Source organism: Ursus maritimus, unplaced genomic scaffold, assembly GCF_017311325.1.
Source record: "Ursus maritimus isolate PB19 unplaced genomic scaffold, ASM1731132v1 scaffold_2, whole genome shotgun sequence".
Lineage (NCBI taxonomy): Eukaryota > Metazoa > Chordata > Mammalia > Carnivora > Ursidae > Ursus > Ursus maritimus.
Genome location: NW_024424452.1, coordinates 65,464,204 through 65,490,685, shown reverse-complemented (window position 1 = coordinate 65,490,685; position 26,482 = coordinate 65,464,204). Strand labels below are relative to the sequence as shown.

Here is a 26,482-nt window from a genome sequence, read left to right as displayed (position 1 = left end):
TGTAGTTGAAGCTGTGTGTTCTGCTGAACATCTGTAGTTTTTGTTTTGTTTAATTTAAGCCTTAAGTATTAGATTTTCAGGATGTTCAGTCCTGAAATGAGCTAGAATCTAACAGGAAAGGCCATTTTCAAAGCCAGTCATAGCTGTCGGGAACATGGAAACTGGACTATGATTCTGGGTCAGTGTTTGCTTCCCTCTGATCTTCAAAGGTCAGAGCTTTAAACTTGTCAGGTAGCTGTTGAAAACTATGTGACAAGAAGATGAAGAATATGGGGCAGACAACTGAAGGCAGGGGTGGAAACCAGGGTTTAAGCGCTTTAATTGTAGCAAAGGTTAAACGATTAATTTCTCACCTTCTGTCCCTGGAGATTTCCGGATGATTCACTTCAAGAAGATTTGCCACAGCTCCAGAACTACTCATTCATTCATTAAAAATAGCTTGTCAGACACTCACTAGATGTGGAACACTGCATTAGGCTCTGGGGATACAGAGATAAACATCTCTGTAGTTCAGCTCTGCACTGACTTAGAAGGATACTGCCCCCAGTGTCACCATCCCAGGCTGGGGTAGTAACAACCTGCTGTTTGTTCAGGTATCACTTTAGGCTTATCTCAGTCGTGGCACCTACTGACCAACATTGCCCAAGGACTAAGTTCCTTGTGGACAGCTTTTTTAATTTGTTTTGTCTTTGTGCACCCTACCTACCTACCCATAGTTCTCAGACTTGGCAGGTTTCTCAACAAGTATTTACTGAAAGAACTGGGGATGGAAGAGGATAGGTTTTGCTTGCTTTCAAAGAGGTCGCCAGCTAGACACATTATCATGTAATAGTGCAGCGTCGTTAATGCTATAAATTATAGTTTAAATTACAGCAGAGATGTTTGAAAAAGTATTGTTGGGCTGCGGAGAAAAGATTGGCTTACTTTGCCATGGGAATAGATTTACAGAAAGGCATTGGTTAGTTTTGTGCATTGTCATGCTCTGAGGTTTAAGTGCTAAAATTAAGCACAGAAGATAGGGACTAATACAATTTTCTGTCAAGTCTAGTCTGTATTTCTAATGCTGTAGGCTTTTAAAATTAAGTTGTTAGAGTGTTAGGAAAGTCAGTGAGGATTGCTGGTATGGGAAATGGAAGAGTTTTGAGTTGTGTTTTAGTTTTAAAACTCTTAGGACTCTGAGTCTGTTTAGTTTTTTAATCTAAACCTAAGCCATACCTATGTTAATCGTAGGTTTCATGATTGATGGGTCAGCATACACCATATGGTCTAATCCCTGAAACTTTACTAGTAAGTTTTTGGGCTAATGTTGTGGTTTTTTTAATTTAAATCTCATTATGTAAAATTATTGTATTATACTAGATAATAAATAGTAGTACTCTGGTAGTATCACATTCCCTTCTTTGAATTCAAAGAACTCCAGCATTTTTATTTAAGTTGATCTTTAATTTGGAAGGGTGACACTTTTATAATAACATCCTGCCTATAGAGTTCTTCTGCTTACCAACTAAAAATCTAAACATTAACTAAAGCCTTCAGAGTGAAAAAATTTATGTTCCAAAGCCTCCTACTTTATTCACAGGAGCTCCTGTTTATATTCTATTTGTTTAAGCCTAGTTGCAATATACTTAGATTATTTTTAAGGCTTTGCAGGAAGGAATAGAGCCAGTGCAATGAAAAATGACGACTGATAAGGGAGAAGACAGAAAAAAACAAATAATGTGAGTACAGAGTCTCAGAAAAGTAGGACGATATAATATTAGGACAGATACATGCATATTAATAAATTCTGAGAAACTCACTATTTTTCGGCATAGTTTGATAACTTGATAATAGTAATAATCATGACCCATTAAATACAGTGTTCAGTTTTAAGTTGTGAGAGGTAGATAAATGTGAAATATAATTTAAAATATTTTGGGGGTACCTGGGTGGCTCAGTCAGTTAAGTGTGACTCCTGATTTCAGCTCAAGTCTCGATCTCAGGGTTGTTAGTTCAAGCCCCACAGTGGGCTCCACACCCAGAAGAGCCTACTTAAGAAAATAAATAAAATTAAAATTAAAATAACATGAAATAAAATATTTTCATCCAAAATGGTAAAACTAAAAACTGGTATTAATCCTTTAAGGCAGGCTTGGCAAACTTTTTCCTGTAAAGGGCCAAAAAATGATTATTTTAGGCTTTATAGGCCATATGATCTCTGTCACATCTCAGCTCGGCTGTTTTAAGGCAAACGTCTGTGTTCCTATAAAACTTTATTCACAAGGGCGCCTGGGTGGCTCAGTAGGTTAAGCATCCTACTCTTGATTTTGGCTCAGGTCATGATCACAGGGTTGTGAGACGAAGCCCCCGGTCAGGCTCTCTGCCCTCAGTGTGGAATCTGCTTGAGATTCTTTCCTTCTCCCTCTGCCCCTCCCCCCGCTAGTGTGCACATTTGTGTGTTTGCTCACTCTCAATAAATTTTAAAAATCTTAAAAAAAAAAAAAAAAACATTATTCACAAAAATAACAAAAGGCCAGAGTTAGCCAATGCTTGCTTTAAGGGAAAACTTGAATGTCCAAAACAACTTGTTCTAAGACAGACAGAAACAAATACAAAACTAAACAAAATAAAGATTTACTGTGTCTCTAATTTAAAATCAGAGCTATGAAGGCAGAGAGAGTGCTTGAGTGGTTTTTTTCCCCCAATTACATTTTTAAAAATTGTGGTAAAATATACATAACATAAAATTTACCATTTTTAGGAGTGCAATTCAGTGACATAAATTGCACTCTCCATGTGTAACTGATACCACTATCTATTTCTAGAACTTTTTCATCATTCTGAACAGAAACTCTGTACCTGTTATATAGTAACTCCCTCTCTGCCCAGCCTCTTGTAACTTCCATTCTACTTTCTGTCTATGAATTTGCCCATTTTAGGTACCTTATGAAAGTGGATCATACAACATTTGCCCTTTTGTGTCTGGCTGATTTCACTTAGCATAATGTGATAGTTCATCCATGTTGTTACCGGATAGAATTTCATTTCCTTTAATGATGGAATAATATTTTCATTGAATATGCAAATCATATTTTGCTCATCTGCTGGTGGACACTTGGGTTGTTTCCACCTTTTAGCTATTGTGACAATGCTGCAGTGAACACTGGCATACAGGTATCTTTTACTCCATACTTTTCCATCTTTTGAGTATGTACCTACCTAGGAGTGGAACTTCTGGGTGATATGGAAATTCTGTTTGATTTTTTTTTTTTTTTTTTTTAATGAGAGCAAGCCAGGGGGAGGAGCAGAGGGAGAGGAACAAGTAGATTCCATGCTGAGTGGGGAGACAGATGGGGGTTCCATCCCATGACCCTGAGATCACAACCTGAGCGGAAACCAAGAATCAGACACTTAACTGACTGAGCCACCCAGGCGCCCCTCCATTTGGCTTTTTGAGAAACTGCAGCGGTTGCACTTTGTTACATCCCCACTAGCAATGCACAGGTGTTCCAGTTTCTCCACATCCTCATCAACACTTGTTTTCATTTTTTGGTAATAGATCACATACATCCTAATGGGTGTGAAATGGTATATGTCATTGTGGTTTTGATTTGTATTTTTCTAATCATTAATACTCTGGATATTAATCCCTTATCAGAGAAATGATTTTCAAATATATTCTTCCGTTCCTTTCACTGTTTTGATAGTGTCTGTTGACGTACAAAAGTTTTAAAATTTTTATGAAGTTTATCTGTTTTTTCTTTTGTTTCCTGTGCTTTGGTGTCATCTGTAAGAAACCATTACCAAATAAAAGGATCATGCAGACACACACACCCCTTTTTCTTGTTAGAATTTTATATAGTTTTAGCTCTTATGTTTAGGTCTTTGATCCATTTTGAGTTAACTTTTGCATATGGTCAGGTATGAGGCCAACTTCATTCTTCTGCATGTGAATATCCCGTTTTCCCAGGACAATTTGTTAAAACAACTGTCTTTTCCCCAGTATGTGGTGTTGGCACCCTTGTTGAACATCAGTAGTCCATATATGTGACGGTTTGTTTCTGGGCTCTCTATTGTGTTTCATTGCTGTATATGTTTGTCTTATTGGCAATGTTTTAATTACTATAGCTTTTAGGAAGTTCTGAAATCAGGAAACATTGTGCACATTTCAACTTTGCTTTTCTTTTTCATAGTTGTTTTGGCTCTTCAGGGTCCCTTGAGATTCCATATGAATTTTAGGATGGATTTCTCAATTTCTTCAAACAGTGCTCTTGGGATTTTGATAAAGATTGCATCAAATCTGTAGTTTGCATTGTGTAATCTTGTCATCTTAGCAATATTACATCTTCAAGTTCTTGATGACACAGTGTCTTTTTATTTGGGTCTTTTCAAATTTCTTTCAGCAATGTTTTATATTATTCGGTGTACAAGTCCTGAGCCATCTTGGTTATAGTTAATGCTAAGTTTTTGTTACTATTGATGCTTTTATAAATGGACTTTAAAATTTTTTCTTTTCATATTGTTCATTGGTAATAAGTAGACAGGCAAGTGATTTTTGACTGGATTTTACATCCTGCAATTTTTCTGATTCCTTTCTTGATGTAAATGGTTGTTGGGGCTTTGTGTGTGTGTGTGTGTGTGTGTGTGTGTGTGTGTGTAAGTTCTCATAAAATCATGCCATCTTTGGAGAAAGATGATTGTACTTCTTTCATTCCAATTTTGATACCTTTAATTTCTCTTCTTACCTAATTACTATGGCTAGGATTTCCAGTACCATATAGAATAGAAATGATGGAAGCAGGTATTCTTGTCTTGTTCCTGATTTTAGGGGTGCAGGTTTCAGTCTCTCATTATTGAGTCTGATGTTAGCCATGGGATTTTCATATTTGATCTTTATCATGTTCCCTTTTATTCCTAGTTTATTAGATGCTTTTTTAAAATCAGAAAAGGGTTTTGAATTTTCTCAAATGCTTTTTTGTGCACCAGTTGAGATGATCGTGTGGGTTTTTTTTTTTTCGTCATTCTTCTTTTGCTTCATTCTTCATTTTCTTCATTCCATTCATTTTCTTCTTCATTAATATGGCCTGTCATATTGATTGATTTTCCTGTGTTGAACCATCCTTTTATTCCAGGAATAAGTTCCACATGGCTCTTGTATATATTCCTTTTAATATGCTACTGAATTGAGTTTGCTAGTATTTTGTTAAAGATTGTTGCATCAATATAAGGTAGTGGTCTGTGATTTTTTTGTAGTTTTTATGTCTATGGTATCAGGTAATGCTGATTTCATAGAATGAATTAGGATATCTTCCCTCCTTTTCAAGTTTTTGGAAGACTTTGACAAAGATTGGTGCTAATTCCTTTTTAAATGGCAGATACAGGGGCGCCTGGGTGGCTCAGTCATTAAGCGTCTGCCTTCAGCTCAGGACGTGATCCCAGGGTTCTGGGATCGAGCCCCGCATCGGGCTCCCTGCTCTGCTGGGAGCCTGCCTCTTCCTCTCCCACTCCCCATGCTTGTGTTCCCTCTCTCGCTGGCTGTCTCTCTCTCTGTCAAATAAATAAAATCTTTAAAATAAATAAACAAACAAACAAACGTTAGATACAATTTAACACTGAAGACATCTGGTCCTTGACTGTTTTTTGTTGGGATGTTTTGATTAGATTCAGTCTCTTTACTATAAATCTATTCAGTTTTTCTATAACTTCATGATTTAACTTGGTTTGGTTGTGTGTTTCTAAGAATTTTTCAATTTCATTGAGGTCATGCAGTTTTTTTAGCTTACACTGGTTTATAATATTCTCTAAAATCCTTTTTTATTTTTCTAAAATCAGTAATGTCACCATTTTTATTTCAGATTTTAGTGATTTGAGTCTTCTATTTAGTCAGTCTAGCTAACGACTTCATTTGTTGGTCTTTCAAAGAAACAACTTTTTAAATTTTTTTTCTTGTTTTTCATGCTCTTATTTTGTTTATTCTTTATTGTTTTCTTTCTTCAGCTAGCTTTGTGTTTAGTTTGCTCTATTCTCATTCTTTAAGGTATTAAGAATAACATGTTAATAACAATTAATAACAGGTTATTAGCTTGAGATATTTCTTTTTTAATATATACATTCACAGCTGTAAATTTACCTCTTAGCACTTCTTTTGCTGTCTCCTGTAAGCTTTGGTATGTTGTGTTCTTGTCTTCACATCTCTCAATGTATTTTTTTCATTCTCTTACAACTGCTTCTTTTACCCATTGGTTGTGTGGAGTGTGTTGTTTAAGTTCCACCTATTGAGAATATTCCTGTTTTCATTCTGTTACTGATTTCTAATTTCCTTCCATTGTGATCGAAAGAGTTGTTTTGCACTTTTTGCTCTATTAAAATATATTAACTTTTGTCTCAAGTGTAGCATAATGTGCTATCCTAGAGAATGTGCTTTATGCACTTGAGAAGAATGTGATTCTGCTGTAGTTGAATTGAGCATTTTATGTATGTCTGTTGGGTATATTGGTTATAGTGTTGTCAAGCAGACTCCCCACTGAGCACAGAGCCCAACTGGGGTCTCAGTCTCATGACCCTGAGATCATGACCTGAACCAAAACCAAAAATCAGATGCTCAACTGAATGCGCCACTCAGGCGCCCCAACAGATCCTGTTATTTTATCTGATTATTTTCTGCCTTTTCATAGGAGAGTTTAATACATTTACATTTAATATGATTTTTGAAGAATTTACTTCTGTCACTTACCTATTTTTTTGCACTCTATATGATTTTTTTGTTGTTGCTCAATTTCTCCACTACTGCATGGTTTTTTGTATTTAGTTGATTTTTGTCTAATGTGCCATTTTGATTTACTTCTTTCCTTTTCTACATGTTTAGTTATCTTCTTGGTGGTTACCTTGAGGATTACAAATCACATCTTAAATTTGTAATAACCTAATTTCAGTAATACCAACTTAATCTCAAGAGTATACAGTCTCCTTCTGTAAATCTCCATTTCTCCCCTTTTATATTTCCCACAGATTATATTTTTATATATTGTATTCCTATTGGCATAGCTTTATAATTATTGTTTTACGTATTTGCCTATTAAATGATATTGGGAAAAGAGAAAAATTACAAATCGTATTCAAAATACAATCATCCTGGGGCACCTGGGTGGCTCAGTTAGTTAGGTGTCTGCCTTTGGCTCAGGTCATGATCCTGGGGTCCTGGGATCAAGCCCCACATCAGGCCCCCTGCTAAGCAGGGAGCCTACATCTCCCTTTCCCTCTGCTGCTCCCCCTGCTTGTGCTCTCTTTCTCTAAAATAAATAAATAAATCTTTAAAATCTAAAAAAAAAAAAAAGTACAATCATCCTAGATTTATATTTGCCTATATAGTTACTTTACCTCGTCTTTAATTTTTCTTGTGGTTTCTAGTTACTGTCTAGTATCTTTTCATTTCAGCCTGAAAGTCTCTCTTTTGCATTTCTTATAGGCCAGTCTACTGGTAGTGAACTCCATCAGTTTTTGTTTAACTGAAAATGTCTTAATTGTGATTCGTTCTTAAAAGACAGTTTTATCAGATACAGAATTCTTGGTTGACAGTTTTTACCCCAGACTTTATAAATATGCCATCCTGCTGCTTTCTCGCTTCCATGGTATATGAGGAGAAATCACCTGTTAATCTTATTAGGGACCCTTTGTCCATGACACGTGTCTTCTTGTGATGTTTTCAAAACTATCTTTTTCTTTCAGTTTTGACAGTTTGAATATAATAGGCTGAGTGTGGCTCTGTGTGAATTTATCCTGCTTGGAGTTTGTTGAATTTCTTGGGTATGTGTATCTATCCTCAGATTTGGGAAGTTTTTTTGCCATTATTTCTTCCCCTTTCTCTGTTTCTTCTCCTTCTAGGACTCCTAAAATGTGTGTGTTGCTACATTTGATGATATCCTACAGATCCCTCAGGCTCTGTTTATGTTATTCTTTTCTTTTTGTCACACTATATACTTCCAATTGTGTTATCTTCAGATTTGTTGATCATTTCTTCTTCTGCAATTTGTTGAATTTCTGTAGTGACATTTTCATTTTATATAATTTCTGTCTCCCTTTTATGCTCTTGGCTTTCTCATAGATCATTTTGCCGATTCCCCTTAGTTCTTAGTCATGTAACACAATTGATTTAACATCTTTGACTAATAATTAAAATATCTGACTACTAATTTAAAATAATTAAACTAATAATTCAAATATCCGACTAAAAATTTAAAATAATTAAACGATCTTCCTTGGAGATGGTTTCTGTCCCCTTTTTTCCCCTGCAAGTGAGTTTTCCTTTTGCTTGCTCTCAATATATAGTTTGAGCACTGAGCTGGATATTTAAAGTATTATATTGTGATATATATGGAAATTTAATTATCCCATTCCTTAGGGATTGCTTAATATTTCTTGTTGAGTGCTAAAGCCAACTGTTACTCTTCTGAACTATTTTTTGCAAGATGTGTATTCCTTGTTGTGTGCGGTCACTGAAATTTCTCTTCTGTCATCTCTGTAGTCAGCCAGTGACCTGATAAGGTTTCCTTAAAAACATGGCTCCCAAAAGGGGAAGAAAACAAAGCCACAACCACACACTGACTCTCCAAATTTCATAAAAGATGCTTCAGCTCATAGGACTTGAAGCTATGATGGTCAGCACAAAGGCTCAGTGATAAAAAAAAAAAAAAACAAAAACAGCAATCAGCAGCCAGAGCACAGAATCCAATATTTGGATGACAAGGTCTTTATATTGGATCCTGGCTCCAGTGAGCCACGCTAGAAATGCAAGAGGCTATCCATAGGCTACTTCTTGGAGTTTTTGGAATGGGAAATGGGGATGGTATCTGCTACCATGCAAAATACTGAAGTTCAGCAGCCTCTTTGGCTAGACACCAGAGCCCCAAAATAGTTACTTCAGATAGTTCTTAGGAGTTCAGTAGTCGTTTAGGCAGCGGGATGGATTTCTGGAGCTTCCTCTTCCTCCATTTTTTGTGATATTCCTAAGTAGCTTAAGAATTGAATTGCTTACCAGGGTAGAAGTGCTCTGCTTAACCAAGGAGATTAATACATAGAAACTGCAACTAGAACAGTGAAACCCCTAAACCATTCCTTGGTTTCGTTCCTACAACATCAGTAGTGTGTCTATGCCCATTATCAGGGGATATGGGAAGGGTCTCCTGTGGTAAACTGAACTGTTCCATAGAGGAATAAAGTAAACTAAAGATGTTGACCTCCCCTACCCCACCCCACCCCCCAAAAAAGGGGGCTTGCATTTTCTTCCATTGCTGGATTTTCCAATTGGTGGTTCTCTGTTATAATAAGCTGAGAGCTTAACCTGTAATTTTTAGTTCTGTAATGTATAGTAGCCTTATGTTTAATTATACAAATAATGTTACTATTAAGAAAAGAGTAAATTGGGAAAAGAGACAATGAAAACAAAAATTTCATTTGTATTTTAATTCTAAAAATACTTGAGTGTATTGGACTGTGAATATACTTATGAAAAGATACTGTATTTTAGTAAATTATATCAATGTGCATTATAGTCAGTAGCAAAGCAAATCAGCCCACATCTCTCAATGTCTTCGAACACCAATCGTTTTTATTTTTTCCTCATACATCTATTGTTCACCTGGGGGTTAGATGATCTACTGACCACCTGACTTCTGATTGTATGTTAGGGCCATGTCTGTTCCACATGTCTCTCATTCATCCTGAACAATTATCTAGCCCGGGCATGTTCTTTTTTTGTTGATGGCAGAGGTCAGGAGGGCAAGCCAGTTGCCTAAGCACATTTTAGATTCTACTTGCATCGCATCTAGTAACATCATCCTATTGGCCAAAACAAGTCATGAAGCAGAGCCCAGATTTATGGAGTGGGAAATTATATCCTCCCCCCAGTTGGAAGAAATGCAGAGTCACAGGGCAAAGGTTATAGTTTGTGGTAGAATTTGAGTATGTAAGAAGGCCCTGGGCTCCAGTCTTCAGAAAAACTCAGTGGTCCTGTATACTATTCAGACTTTAGATCCCAATGAGAACTGTCCATGCTTTGAGACAGTGTTGTAGGAATTTTAATCGTTGATTCATTAAATTTACTTTTCTAGAATTGAAATAAATATGAAATAAAGACTATAGCATTTTTAATTTTATGAGTAAGTCATAAGCTACATTATATTGTCATAATTTTTATCCTTAAGTATTCCTTTAAGTGAATACTTTTACAGCATTGACATAGAAGATACTCAGTAATGTTGATTGGTTAGTTGGTACTGTTCCAGGCTCAAGTTATAACTTTAGGGTATTATTTGGCAGAAGAGATTAGGAGGAGAGGGAGAAACGGAAATGATGAACATTAATTGGGTGCTTCCCATATGCTAGGTGTCATAAGATACCATGTCTGTGTTTCATTTTGTCTTTAGATATTCTCCCTTTGGGTTTTTTTTGTTTCCTTTTTCTTTGTACAGATAAGATATCTGAAATCCAGAAACATTTGTTATTTTTGTCATTTTGGGGTTTTGAGTCACTTAGAAAGCAAGAGGGACTAGGGTTTTAATTCAGAGAGTCTACTCCAAAACACGTTTTCCTAGCTCATCCGAAAACTCTACAAGGAAGTGTAAGTGCTGTCACGTCTAGTCAAGACCTTGGGCGTGTTCTGTACAGTTGTCGAACCCCGAAACTTCTTTTCCCCCTCCCCTTAGAGGAACCTGAGCTGAAACCTCTATCTTGGTCTTTGAGGAAGCTCTCAACCAGGTTTCAGTTTTATCATGTGTGAGTGTCAGTATTACTCAGCGAGTAGAAAGAGATCATTGGAATTGAAGGACCAGTGAAAAAGCTGTCTTAGATAAGGAGAGAGCCCTATGTAAAAGTTGAAGCACAGTAACTTTTTGTTATATCTCATTCCTTACCCATTGTTGAGAAGAGGACTCAAGGCCCTTGCACCTCTCAAATAAATAAATACCCTTCATCTTGAGAATTATGATTTTTATTTTTGTTTTTCAGAAAATATCTACTCTCTTAGTTACCTTTTAAGTGTCATTGAAAGTCAAAACAAAATATATGAAAAGCCACTGTTTTCACATTATTTTATGTAATTACATGCAGTTGACTGCTGAACAATGCAGGAGTTAGGAGTGCCAACCCCTACACAGCTGAAAATCCATGTATAAATTTCGACTCCCCCAAAATGTAACTCCTAATAGCCTACTGTTGACCAGAAGCTTTACCAATAACATGAACTGTTAACACATATATTTGTTACATGTATTATATGTTGTATTCTTACAGTTAAACTAGAGAAAAGAAAAATGTCATTAAGAAAATCATAAGGAAGAGAAAAATATAATTACAGTACTGTATTTATCAAAAAATCCACATATAAGCAGATCCATGTAGTTCAAACTCATGTTGTTCAAGGGTCAACTGTAATTATTGTTTGTATGTTTATGTTATAGAATTATGTATTATATATTTACATATTAATATAATTCTGTTTGATATTGTCTAAATACTTAAAACTGTTTTTGTAGCATATGAATAATGCTAACATAAAACTTTTTGATTTTGAAAATGTTATATTGCTCCCGTTGCCCGTGTTTGGCTCTGCTGTTTTAGTTTACTGTGTTTAGGCTAATTTTATTTCCTTTTAACATGTCTCACTGTAGGTTTTTTTTTTTTCAGTTCCTTTAAATAAATATATAACTATTAGCTTACTTATTAATAATATCATCTTTTAAAGTTGTTTTGTTTTCAAATGCAGTTTAGATTGGAGAGTTTTTCTTGGATAAAATTTTTTTGATTCTCTGTTGACTTGGCCAAGATGTAACACGAAATGCTAAAAGCCAATTCGACAGAGAATAATGGACACATGAAAGACTAACAACATCTCCAACACGGAGTTAGGTGGATGAAAGATTGAAAAATCCACATAAATTGACCGTATCAATTGTGGATAAGCTGAGAGTGGAGTAAGACTTGATTGTTTTGGCTTTACAGAAGACTACTTGCCTGTTTTGGTGAAACCCATTGTTTCATGTATGTGTTGATAAATTTATAATATATAAGAGTTTTACCTTAACGTAAAATTTTACATTTTATAGAATTTTGCTTTAATGTATAGATATAGTTCTTACTGCAGAATATTTCAGTTCACTGTAGTATAGTTTGCTTCTAATTAAATTATAAAAGAATGTGCCATTTCATGGAAAAAATATAAGTAGTTTTTTGATTCCCAAGAAAAAAACTGTTGAGTAGATACTATCCTTATCCCCATTTTAAAGAAGAGTAAACTAAGGGGCAGGAGATAAATAACTTGCCCCAGGTCATGTAGAATAAAAAGTGTTGGAACCCAGAGTCAGATTCTTCATCTGTCAGTCTGTCTGACTCTAAGGTTTATGTTCTAAATGACATAGCCGCATTCTCTAGCAGAGCTGTTCTCAAAACTCAATCCACAGGCCTCTGGGAGTTCCCAAAACCATTTCAAAGGTCAAGGCATCAAAACTATTTCATAATAACATCAGAACATTATTTGCCTTTTTTATTGTTTGTCATTTGAACTGATAGTGTAAAAAGAGTGGTGGGTAAAGCTGCTGGTTCCTTAGCATAGATCCAGGCCGATCTATACCAATAGTAATTATATCCTTCACTGCCATGCACTTGCAGTTAAGACACACACACACACAAAAAGCCAGTTTCACTTAAGAATGTCTGGTAAAGTGGTAAAAATGGGAGTTACATCTTTTTACTATTCTGTGCCAGTAATTGGAAGGACGCATGAAGCGCTTACGTTGTGCACCAAAGTACCGTGAGTGGCTCAGGGAGAAGCATGTGTGTCATCTTTGACTTGTGAGCTGCCCTGCTTGTTTCACAGAGCGCCTTGTAACTCGACACAATGGCTGATTTATGGTTTTGTAGACTTGAGTGTTTGGCAAACAAAGTAAGCCTGTCATCTCAAAGAAAAGAATTGGGGGTATTTTTTTGCCAATAAAATTTGAGCTTTCAAGAGAAAATTAGAATTTTAGGAAACTTGATTTTGCCACCATGACCCTCACAGCTGCATCATACTTAAAGACTTCTCTGAGGAGATGAGTGATGAAATGAACGACTGTGATGTTTTTATTTTTTTATTTTTTTAAGATATTTTATTTATTTATTTGACAGAGAGACAGCCAATGAGAGAGGGAACACAGCAGGGGGAGTGGGAGAGGAAGAAGCAGGCTCCCAGCGGAGGAGCCCGATGTGGGACTCGATCCCCGAACGCCGGGATCACGCCCTGAGCCGAAGGCAGACGCCTAAGGACTGCGCTACCCAGGCGCCCCTTAGATAATATAATGAAATGTATATGTCGTCATTTGGAAGATCTGTGTAACTCAGGGAACCAATATTTTCCAAATGACCAATTTATAATGTTACCAGATCCCTTCAAGTTGAAGATGGATTTTCATGTAACATAGTATAAAAAGTTTCAGATTTCTTATTGTAAATAAATTTCAAGAAACTTTCAAAGTTTTGGTGTAGTATCAAAGAAAAAACTACAGTTACTTGAAAAAAAAACTATTTAAATAAATTTCCCTTTTCTAAGTATTTGAATGAAGGCAGTTTAGATATTTCAAGTTCAACAATATATGGCAACAGACTGAATGCAGAGCAAATACAAAATCTTCAATTAAAGAGATTTTAAAAAATGTAAAATAGTGCTAGTTTTTGCACTAATTATTTTTGTTTTGGAAATATATTTTTCATTAAAATGTTAGTTTATTTTAAATGAATAAATAAATCTAGTTTCTCTGTTTTCATTTCTTTTTTATGGTAAATGTTAATATATATAACCCTTGTAAACAAAATGCTCTTTGGGGTTCTTTTCTTTAAAAGAGTGAAATGGGGGACACGTGGGTGGCTCAGTTGGTTAAGCGTCTGCCTTCAGCTCAGGTCACGATCCTCAGGGTCCTGAGAATGAGCCCCATGTCAGGCTCCCTGCTCAGCGGGTAGTCTGCTGCTCCCTCTCCCTCTGCTTCTCCTCCTGCTTGTGCTCGCGCTCACGCTCTCTCTCTCTCTCTGTCAAGTAAATAAATTTTAAAAAATAAATAAAAGAGTGAAATGGGTCCCAAGAACAAAAAGCCTAATAAGAACTGCTGTTTTAGAAAAATGTACTAAGAAAGTGAAATTCATATGAGGACAGAGAAATTGAAATTGCATGTTTTTAAAAGTTCTTTCAGTGGTCTGCACTTGGTTGACGAAGAAGCAATTTCTTTGGTTTTTATTGTTCTTAATCAGATATCAAATATATTCTTTTAACTTAGTCTTTCTCAAATCATTCATAAGTCAGACATTTATTTGTATAATATTGCTAGTATTTACTCAGGTTAACATGATAATAATGTGATCATTTACTTGAGAATTATAGACCTTTATAAGCTATGCTCAAAGCCTTTCAGAAGTATAATAAACATGAATTAGTTGACTACTTAATTGCCTAAAGTCTTCCTTTTTAACTGAACTCTTAATGGAGTCTGCATACTTACTTTTTACTAATGAGAATTTGGTAAATCTGTCATGTGGGAGGACCTCTGGACTGTCTGTTTACTTAGCTAAGAGTAGATGATGAATGCAGTTCTATTCTTAGGCCTACTTTAAAGGGTTTGGTGAATAGATACTAAAGCTAAAAATATCTGAATATATGTTTTTCTTCAATATCTCTGCAGGATGACGTAGCTTTGCCAAAGACTTAGAAGCTAAGCAGAAAATGAGCTTAACATCCTGGTTTTTGGTGAGCAGTGGAGGCACTCGCCACAGGCTGCCACGAGAGATGATTTTCGTTGGAAGAGATGACTGTGAGCTCATGTTGCAGGTAATTGCATCAAACTTCTAGATGTGTCTACTCAAAACCTGGAACTGGTAGGAAATATTCTTCAACACTACATAGAGTTGTACTTTCAGGTTCTCCCTCTTTTAACTCTAGGTACCAGTTTAATTAATTTTCTCCCTCTTGAATCATCTAAAAATAAGTTCTAAGTCTTGGGGAATAAATTTTGAAAAATGAGAGCTCGGAGTAGAGAAGTTTATTTTTAAGTAAGAAGTTTCACATTATATACTTTAAAAATAAGACTTGTAAATAATTCATAAAATTAGCATAGCATGAAGTAAAACTGAATTTTAATCATGGATGCTTCAGTGATACCAAAATTAGTTTCTCTGCTTCTTTTCGAGATGTTCATTATGATACCTTTCAGTAGTTTGGGCATAATTAAAGATTGATGGTATTTACTGCATTATGTATAAAGGAGTTACTTTTAAAACATACTTTTAAGATGTGTTTGAGTAAGGTAATTAGCAGAAAAATGGATCTCCAGATTTTTGAGAATTTAATTATTTTAACAGTTCCCTCACAGTTTAGAATAAAGTCTTATCCCCTTACTCTTCCTCCTTTTTTTGTTGTTAAAAATTGTACACATATGCTTAAGAGTAGAAATGTTTATTCTGTTAGCCCAGTGGTTCTTAACTGGGGCAATCCTGTCTCCCCCTGTCCAAAGGACATTCGGCAATATCTGATTGTTACAAGTGGGGGAGGTTGGAGGTGGTCGCTACTGACATTGAGTAAGTGGTAGCCCAGAGGCCACATGTGCCACTAAGCATCCCGCAGTGTATGGCATAGCCCCTCCCGCCCCGCCCTGGGCACACACAGCAAGGAGGTGTCTGGCCCTAAATACCTGTAGGACTGAGATTGAGAAACCCTGCATTATCCCTAGAAAAATCAAATTTGCATCTGTTTGTTATACATGTTTACTTTAAAATTAGGGAACTTACTTTATAGTTCTGGAGCAGTGAGAGTAAAGCCGCTCTATAGCTATGCGAGCGTAGTATATGAATGTAGTAAGGGTAGTTTACGAGTAAGGTGCACATACAGTGACACCTTAATTCAACAAATTCAATGCGAAAAATAGAGTAGTACAGTTTTCTGTGGTTCTTAGTGAGATGGGAGTGTTGACAGTGGCAACTGAGAAAAAGGCAATAATGGTTCTGTTTGGATAAAGGCCTGTTGGAACTGGACTCTATCTTAGGCACAGAGAGTGGGAGCTTATTTATCAGAGAGCAGAAGAGGTGCTTTCTATATGGCATTTGTATCAATCAGCCAAGAAGTGTGGGAATGGTGGTTGAGGAGTTTGCAGGGTAAGTCTCTTCTTACATGGAGATAAGGAATATTAAGAGACATGACTGATATGGTGTCTGGTCCTGGACTATGTGGGAGAAATGGAAATTTTCAGGCAGTTTGTGAGGTGGAGGGAGAGAGCTGTGAGTCCGGGGAGACCAAGGTGGGTTCCAGTTCACAGGACACAGTATCAGAGAGGAAAGAGGTACACAGAGAGGGAACTTTGCAGAGGTAATCCTCCGATATGCAGTTGAGTACTGATCACATATATGTGCAGAAACTAACCAAGAAGGGGAAAAAAGCACTCAAAAGAATTAGAGTTGACAGTGCTGGTCAGTAACATGGTCAGGAATGTCTGTCTTAATAGCCAGACTGGAAAACCTCATGATTCACAAGGCATTGGTCTCTACCCCTTCAATAGTGGGGAATAATTTACCATAGACTGAGTTCTACCCTCATTTACATCTGAAAAGCAGTATCCAAAAGGGTCATATTCTTTTCAGGTAACTTAACTATGTCTCATAACAAAGTCCGAGAATATTTATAGGAATACAGAAATATCCAACACCCCCAAAAGGCAAAATTTATAGTATCTGGTATACAATAAAAAGTACCAGTCTTGTAAAGAAGCAGGAAAATATGACCTGTAATAAAGACTGATAGTAAAAGATGTTTTGTTTCTGAAGAGTTTGGCTAAGTTTGGCAAAATAAAAGCTTGGCACAGTCTGGCAAAATTTAAAAAAAAATGGTAAAAAAATCTTGAAAAATATTTCAAAAAACTTAATACAAAGCTAGTGACTCTGGCTTATATAAAAGTAGACATACAGACAAGTGGACTAGAATAGAGTCCGGAAATAAACCTCTATGTATCTGTGGCTGATGTAATTTGAATTATGTTCCCCCCCTCAAAAAAAGATATATTGAAGTCCTAATCTTCCATACCTGTGAATGTGACTTTATTTCCAAATAAAGTCTTTGAGGATGTAATCAAGTTAAGATAAAGCCATTTGGGGGGCGCCTGGGTGGCACAGCAGTTAAGCATCTACCTCCGGCTCAGGGCATGATCCCGGCATTCTGGGATCGAGCTCCACATCAGGTTCCTCCGCTATGAGCCTGCTTCTTCCTCTCCCACTCCCCCTGCTTGTGTTCCCTCTCGCTGGCTGTCTCTATCTCTGTCGAATAAATAAATAAAATCTTGAAAAAAAAAAAAAAAGATAAAGCCATTTGGATGGACTCTAATCCAGTATGACTTGTCCTCATAAGGAAAGGAAAAGACAGACACAGGGGGAAAACAGCTATGTCAAGAAAGACGCAGAGATTACAGTTAGGCTATCAGAAACCAAGGAACACCTGAGTGCACCAGAAGCCAGAAGAGGCAAGGAAAGAAGAGATCCTCTCCTAGAAGTGTTGGAAGAAATACGGCCCTACCAACACCTTGATTTTGGATTTTTAGAGTCCAGGCTATGAGAGAATAAACTTGTGTTGTTTTAGACCACCTTTGTGACACTTTGTTATGATACCCCTGGAAACTATTACAGTGGCAGGCTGAGCTTCTAGAAGGGTGTTAAATTCATTCAGTGGAGGGAGAAATAATTTCTTTGGCAGATGAGGCTTGGGACAAGTGGATTTCCACTACAAAAGAATGAAGTTGGATCCCTACCACACATCAAATATAAAAATTAACCAAAGTGGATCAATGACCTAAATTTAAGAGCCAAAGCCATAAAACTCTTAGATGAAAACGTAGGGATATGTCATCACAACCTTGGATTTGGCAGTGGATTCTTAGATATGACACCAGTGGCACCAACCACAAAAGAAAGAGTAGATATATGAGACTTCATTAAAATTAAAAATTTGTGTATCTAAGGACACTACCAACAGAGTGAAGAGTGGGAGAAAATATTTGGAAAATTATATGTATCTTATAAAGGTTTAATATCCAGAGTATATGAAGAATTCCTGCAACTCAACAACAAAAAGACAAGCAGCCCACTTAAAAAATGGACAAGAGACTTGACTACACACTTCTTCAAAGAAGATCTAAAAATGCTCAATAAACACATGAGAAGAAGATGCTCAACATCATTTGTCATTAAGAAATGCCAATCAGAACCACGGTGAGATAGCACTTCACATCTACTAAGATGGCTGTAATTTTTTTAAAACAGGAAAATAAATGTCAGTGAAGATGTGGAGAAATTGAAATTCTTGTATGTTGCTGGTGGGGTTGTAAAATGGTGTCGCTGCTGTAGAAAATAGTTTTTAGTGCTTCCTCAGAAAGCTGAACATAGAATTACCATATGACCAGCAGTTCCACTTTTAGATATATACCCACAGTAATTGTGTGCAAGGTCTCAAACAGATACTTGTGTGTCAGTGTCAATGATCACATTCGTTATTCACAATAGCCAAAAGGTGAAAACAACCCAAGGGTCCAATCACAAATAAGTGGATAAACAAAATGAAATGTATATACATATAATAGATTATTACTCAATTATAAAAAGGAGTGAAGTTCTCATACATGCTGCAACATAAATGAACTTTGAAAACATTATGCTAAGAGAAATAAACCAGACACAGAGGACAAATACTGCATGATTTCATTTCTTGGAAAATAGCTACAATAGGCAAATTCATAGACATAAAGAGGGTTAGCAGTTACCAGTGGCTGGGAAAAGAAGTTTGGGGAGCTGTAGCTTAAGACTTAAAGTTTGTTTGGGGTGTTAAAAAACATTTTGGAAGTAGATGGTGGTGTGCAACATTGTGAATTTAATGCCACTGAATTGTACACTTACAAATGTTTAAAATGGCAAATATTATGCTATCTATATAGATATATAGATATAGACATATCTATATATATCACCACAATGAAAAAAAAGGAAATCAATGGCAATAGAATTTTAAAATATCTTTGAATTGATTCAGTTGATTCATACTGCCTTTATAACAAACTTAAAGCAAAAATTAGTATTATTTTAATGAGCAGAAACCAATATTACAGTGCTGTAAAAAGTCAAGAGTTAAAATAACAATTTTATTTAAATTTCATAAATGTTCATGATATGGATATCTATCCTATCTATGACTTTTTATTTATGCTTTATTTTTTAAATAGAATGTAAAGGAGATAAGGGAACTCCATGATCAGGCAAGGAAAAAAACAGCTTTGACCTGTTCCTCTGTCTCCACCCTTAAAGATAGTTCTGCCCTTTATCTGATAGCAGCACGTTGTTTTTAGCCCTGTCCTAGACATAGTGCATTCTCTGAAAGAGATCCGTGAATAGATGGGCATGCTGGTCATCTGGCCCTCGGAATCAGTGCTACAAATTAGTAGCACTCTTCGTAGCACTGAAGGACATCTTGTATATGGAAGTCAGAGTGAATATTTGCAAATTCAGTTTTTAAGTGGTTTAATGTTAATTTAATCTTTCCTAGTATAGTAGTAAAATAAATGGATATTTAAAACATTCTTTTTATATCATTTCTGAAAAATGAACTAAGCTTATGTATAGTGTTAGAAGAGTGAAGAATTTTGTGTTTATAAATGCAAAATGTATTTGTTTTGAAAGATTGGTGCTCTAGAGTTGATGAAATTGTGTTTTCCTTTTAAAGGCTTTACACAGCGTTGGTCGTTCCACATTGGTTATGTCAGTCAGTGTGATAATTAAAATTGTTAGAAGTGCAAATAGCTAATATTTTATTGCTTTTTAATGAGTAAAGGAAGATTTTAAAAAATTTGGTTGACCTAAGTCTGCATTTATGGCTTAAAACCCCCCATTTTTAATGTACAGGAAAGTGGTTGTTAGGTTTTAGAATCTCTGCCTCTGAATGATTTTAGGTAGTTTCTTGCCTGTAAAGATTTCAACTATAAATAGATTTGCTGGTCTTCGGTGATAATACAGCTTAAACCCAAAGCAAAATGGAAATAAATGATCCTTAAGGTTATATGACCTGTTTGATTACAATAAAAATCTTTTTGTTATTTTATGACAGGAAATAAATTTTTGGAGTTTTATGTTTTTTCTTATTTCATCTCATTCCAAAAAAGGTAGTCTAAAGAACGTGATCATCAAAAAGAAAATGTGCCTGGGTATTAAAGAGTAGATGATTAAAGGACTCTGGAATTAGTTCTTGCACTTACCCTGGAAGCCTCCAGCAAAGTATTTAGACTTGCTGTGCCTGTTTGTCTTGCCGTAGGAAGATGACTGTGCTGTTTCATAAGACGTACTCTACAAAACAGATCTTAGCCGTGAATGAAAGCTATAAGTATAATTATTAGATGGAAATTACATTTTGTCTGGAGTAACACACATTAATATTTAAAGTACCTTGTATTTAAATAGTCCTTTCTATTTCTCAGTGTCACTTACATAATTTTAGTTGTTCCTCTCAACAGTTTCCTGAAAGATACAGTCATCCCCATTTTACAGATAGTAAAATTAAGATTCAGAAAGACTTAGTCACAGGGCCAGTATCACATAACCATTATGTCATGGAAGCTGATATTCGAGTCTTGGTAATATTGGCTCAAAATCAAATGACCTTTCTCTTCTACCAGTAAGCCGCTACTGCATGTGTGTAACCTCAAACAGGCTCGCTAACTTACTTCTCCTGCTAGTAAACATGTTCAGGCTTTTGTTGCAATATATGGGATACTTCTAAATACAAATAGAGCTGCATTTTGAAAAGTTGGCTATCTAAATTCTAATTTTATTTTCATAAAATTTTTAATTGCACCAAATAATCTAATTTTGCTCTGTTTTGAGAAACACCATCATAGTAACTGAAACATGTTTTTTTTCCCTGATGCATAAAAAAAACTGTAACAGAATTATATTTGACTTACTATTTTAATATTTTAACTTTCACACTGGTGTAAGAACAGTCCCCAGGAGGATAATGGAATATGTTTTGAAGATCATAGGTAACTTATTTTCATTTGTCTTTTGGAGACACACAGCAAAGAATAAGTCACTGTGTATTACTCTGATTGTAAAAATGCAATTAAGATTTTAAAAAGTCAGCCACAGGGTCTTTAAAAAAGACTTTAAAAAAACAGTGATGACACACAGTGGCAATCTTTCTTTTTCTCTTTAGGTTTTTTTAGCCTATGTGTCCATGTATGTCTGTGTTTTAGTAGGAAAAAGAAGTAATAAAAATGTTAAAAAGTAGCCATTTCATACCCAAAGCATATGTGACACATAGCAGGTAGTCATTTGTACCATATCTTGTGTTAGCTTTTAATTAAAATTAGCTTTCCATTGTGCCTGGCCTAGAATTGTTTATGTTTTGACTTATTTGATATCAGGCTTTTCATTGTTTCTTTGTTTTTTTGCAGAAAAGGAAGTATTTCTTAAATATAGCAGTGTTACTGCTTCATCTTAATACTCTAATTTTCCAGAATTTTCTCGTTTTATAATTATCTTGGCTAAGGTCCAAAATTTTTTTGTTTTGGTTCTGTTGTTTTAAGCCACTCAGTTTGTAGGTTTCTTAATATTTGTTCTGAACTTTTTAAGTTCAGTACTTTTGATATTCTGTTCTCTAAGAAAACTTTTCTATCTTCATCCTTCATGAAATGAGATGGGCTAAATAGCATGTATTTTCTTTCCAACAAACCTTTGCTAAGTATCTACAATGCACTAGGCCCCATGCTGGCTACCCAGGGATCAATGTGTATACAGGTAGGGTCTCCCTGTCCTTGAGGGCTTATTGTCTAGTAAAAGGAGATACGCATGTAAACCAGTCTAAACAGTATGGCACAGAACAGTGATATGTCTCATGTGGGGTGCACAACAGAGAGATTGATCAGTCCTACCTGCAAGGAAATGTGGAGATGAGGAATCTGGGAAGACTTCATGGAGGAGATGGCTTGAGCCGAGAAATCTTAAAAGATGAGTAAATGGTTTCTAGAAGTTTTCGAGTGTGATTGAGTACATGTTATTAAAGATAGCATGACATTCAGTGTCTATTTAGGTAATTAAAATAGTCCTTTGTGATTTATATATAGGATATGAAGGCAAACATTTTGAGAGATTAAGACTTGGAAATTAGAAGAGACCGGATCTTGGAGGGCCTTGTGTGCTAGATGAAAGACTATATATTTTACCTTAGCCAGTAAGTACACTGAGGAGTGTTTACATAGGGGAATATTGCCTTTTTAAATGCTTCCCATACCTTACGTCATTTAATCCTCACAAACAAACCTCTGAGATATGGTGTATCTTTTTTATAGATGATTAAACACAGATTAGTCATTTTCCCAAGGCCACACAATTGCCAGATGTCTCGACCAGTCCTTTTGGACTGCGGCACCTGCACTTTAAACTGTTAATCTATGTTGCTGCTCAGAACTTGGAGCTCAGAATCGCTATAAGCAGTTAGGAGGTGATAATAGCCTAGAAAGCGAGGTAAAGTTCTAAAGAAGAAAGAACCCTTTGAAATGAAGAAAAGAAGAGCATGAGAGGCATTGAAGAGTTTGGATATGCTTTTTAGTTATATATTGAGGGACGGAGAGAAAAAGAGCCTCAGACCTAGCGTTTTTGGCATAGAAATTAATGAAATAGAGTTTCAGGAGGTGTACTTTGGGGGAATAAGGTAGTGAGTTTGAGGTTCTGAAGGGACATCCAGATTGAGAAATTTAGTAGAAAGCAGGAAATAAATATGGGAAGTTGAGCAGAGTAGTCTGAGCAGAAGGCAGAGGTTTGGGAGTCCTGAGCATGAAGGGTAGGAGAAGCCAGGAGGAGCTGGGTTATAGAGAAGGAAATAAAGTCAGGATGATAGGGGATGGTTGCTTGGGAGAAAAGGAAGGGGTCAGCGTATGAGGTGACCTGTTGCAGTCAGGGCACTGAGGTTGCAAAATAGTAAATTATTATAAATAAGTGAGAGAACTGGAAGAATAGGAGAATGTAGTCATAGAGAAAAATACCACAGTTTAGATTCCAGGTGTCGAATCCATTTCACGTAAGATCTAGCAGTGGAGTCTGGAGTTTGGTTGTGGAAGTTGGGAAGGCTACATATTTTGTATGGGCTGTCTACATAGATTTTTTTTTTAAGATCTTATTTATTTATTTGAAAGAGAGTTTGTGAGTGGAAAGAGGGGCAGAGGGAGAGAATCTTCAAGCAGACTCCTGGCTGAGCACTGATCACCCCCTCCCCACAGTGTAGGACTCAATCTCATGACCCTGAGATAATGACCTGAGCTGAAACCAAGAGTCAGAGCCTCAACCAGCTCAGCCACCCAGGCACCCCTCTACGTAGATGTTTAAAATCAATCATGGTGAAGTAGGAATTTGAATGAAAAGGAAGACTGTGAACCGTAACTACAAAACTTCAGTCAAAGTTAGACAGAGGACCACCTGGCTGGTTCAGTTGGTAGAGCATGTGACTTTGATTTTGGGGCATGAGTTCAGGGCCGACATTGGAGGTAGAGTTTACTCAAAAAAAAAAATAATAATAAGTTAAAATGACCATAGATGATTGCAGCAATCTAGGAGGGGTATGTGTGTACATAGAAATATATAGTGTGGGGGTGCCTGGGTGGCTCAGTCGTTAAGCATCTGCCTTCGGCTCAGGGCATGATCCCGGGATCCTGGGATCGAGCCCCTCATCGGGCTCCCTGCTCCGCTGGGAGCCTGCTTCTTCCTCTCCCACTCCCCCTGCTTGTGTTCCCTCTCTCGCTGGCTGTCTCTCTCTCTCTCTGTCAAATAAATAAAATCTCTTAAAAAAAAGAAAAGAAAAATATGTAGTGTGTATATATTTATACTTGTGTTTATATTTATGTAGAGGTGGATAACAAGAACTTCAAAAAAGTAAAGGGCTCTTCGTTGAAGGGGGAAAGTAGTGGTCCAAAAGCCATCATTAGTGAAGTGCGTGGATTCCCGCTGTATCTCTGAACTCAGCAGAATGTCAGATATAGGAGGAATGGCGCCCGCTTTAAAGGAAGGCAGTGGAAATAGTGTTCTCAGGGGGAAAGCCAGACTTCAGTTCAAGGAAGGAAGTAGGAGGGAACCATCTGTGAGAGCTTGAGAATGAAGAGGAGTTTTCGGGCAAGGTGGATTCTCGAGAGTGCAATGCAAAGCCTCGAAGAGAGTCTTTCTAGAAAGTAAAAATCATGAGGAAGGAGGCACACTCTTCTGGGTATTTTCTGTAAGGAGACAGTGACTAGAGGGTCTTTTTTTTTTTAATTGAGATATAATTGACTTACAACATTGTATTAGTTTCAAGTGGACAACAGTGACTGATTGTATATATTGAGAAGTGATCACCATAATAAGTATAGTTAATATCTGTTCCTGTATAAAGCTGGAGAAAAAATTTTTTTCTTGTGATGAGGAAGGACTTTAGGAGTCTTGCATTCTTACTAGATACTTAAAGTGACAAGAATAAGAGAACTAATAAAAAATGACAATCTTCATAGTTTACACCTGATCAGCTAAGGTTTTCCCATTAGAACCAGAAACTTAATGAAGTTAGCAGTCTTTGTCAGGGTTTGAATTATATGTTTGAGAAATTCATTAGATTTGCTTTGAAATGTCCAAATGGGTTGTGAAAATTAAGTCGTAATTTACCTTCTCCTGGCTAGTTTAATCTAGAGAAAATGTGGATTTGATTATCTGGAAATGAAAATGGATTAATCAATGCTTATATGGTTAGATGTAAGTAGCAAATCTTCCTTATTCTTTCAGTTTTTCTTGACCATTCACTAGCTGTATTATGCTCTGTAATCTTGGTTTTCTGCTGAATTTCTTTGATGGGTGCTGAAACACACTGCCACCTTGAAAACAGCAGAAAACTAAACACAGGGATTTGTTTGCTTTCTTTCATTGTCTGTCAAAGAGTTACACAAATGGGAATGACTTGTTCTATGAGTTTTAAACTGATGATAGCTCTTGCCCTGAGTTCATAAGCCTGGTCTTCTCAAAAAGTTATTACCCTCTTGGGGCGCCTGGGTAGCACAGTCGTTAAGTGTCTGCCTTCGGCTCAGAGCGTGATCCCGGCGTTCCAGGATCGAGTCCCACATCGGGCTCCTCCGCTGGGAGCCTGCTTCTTCCTCTCCCACTCCCCCTGCTTGCGTTCCCTCTCTCGCTGGCTGTCTCTCTGTCACATAAATAAATAAAATCTTTAAAAAAAAAAAAAGTTATTACCCTCTTTATTTCAAAACAAACAGGGGTGCCTGGATGGCTCAGTCCGTTAACCCTGAGATCAAGCCCCACGTTGGGCTCCGTGCTCAGCCCGGAGTCTGATTGAAGATTCTGTCTGTCCCTCATCCTGTTCGCCCTGCTTGCGCATGCACATGCTCTCTCTCTTAAATAGATAAATAAATCTCAAACCAACAAACAGGATGCTTTTTCTGACCCCACATAACATCCTCACTCCTTCACTCCCCAGTCCCCAGACTTGGAATGGCATCTCAACTCAGTGGACTCTGTCGTCTTAGGTTCGCTTAGCTACCCTCATGCATAATTTTGAGGGCAAGGAAGGTGTTACCAGGTTCAGGATTTTCTGGGTTCTAGCAAGTTGTTTACTTAGTTAAGTGGCCTCTCCTGATTGTTTCCTCCTTAAACCATTTTTTTTCTCTTTGATGCATGTTGACCATTCCCTCAAAAGCTGCGGTTCCCTGGCTCCAGAAACAGCCACTTGGCTTATTTTCCAGAGCTAACAGTAACTCCCTTTCCTGTGTGATTTTTCTTCTCTCAGCTCTCACTTAGATTTTCCCCTTGAATTTCAGTTCGCCGTTCTAAGGACTTGCGTTCTTTCTCTCTTTCCTTTGTCACAGAGAGATTATTTATGATGATTCGTTCAAGTTTATTAAGAGCCTGCATACACCTGCAGTCTCACCTGTCTTACAACATGCAGAGCTTTTTATCCCACAGACGAATTCACCTTGATGAATCCGCAATATGGAGGAATTATTTTCCTAATGGTGCTACATGTGCGTTTTGTCACCCGAATAACTAAATTTCATACTCCATTAGTTTAAACAGAGCAGTAATTTAAAACACGACATTGAAAACCAGCATGAAGTTTAAGTAACTTTTAGATTTAATGCAGATGTTTTGTAGTGGTTACTGTTGTAATTGGTTTCTCAGGTAAGCTGTAGAAAAGCGGCAGTAATCCTACAGCAGAGAAAGGTGCTCTTACATCTGGGCCTTGCAGTCTGTCCTAGGGAAATTGAGGTTTCAGAGAAAACCAAACCAAAAAGCAACTTTTAGAACTTTCAAGAAAGCAAGAGTGTATGTATGATGAATGTGTAGGTTTTGTTAGAAGATTGTTTGAAATCACATACTGTTTCTTCCTAATGTTAGATGGAAAGACCAAGACTTTTTCAATATGCAGTTGAAGCTAAGCGAG

The 26,482-nt window shown here is 36.6% G+C and overlaps 1 protein-coding gene across 9 annotated transcripts in view; it reads left to right on the top strand.

Annotated features, from left to right (window-relative positions):
- CEP170 (centrosomal protein 170) overlaps positions 1 to 26,482 on the top strand; it is a 119,413-nt gene that overhangs the window by 18,942 nt on the left and 73,989 nt on the right. For all 9 annotated transcript variants that reach the window (XM_040636072.1, XM_040636071.1, XM_040636070.1 and 6 more), the window contains exon 2: positions 14,679 to 14,824. In XM_040636072.1, the coding sequence (XP_040492006.1) occupies positions 14,720 to 14,824 (105 nt within the window). In that variant the 5' untranslated portion in view covers positions 14,679 to 14,719. The remainder of the gene's footprint in view (positions 1 to 14,678; positions 14,825 to 26,482) is intronic.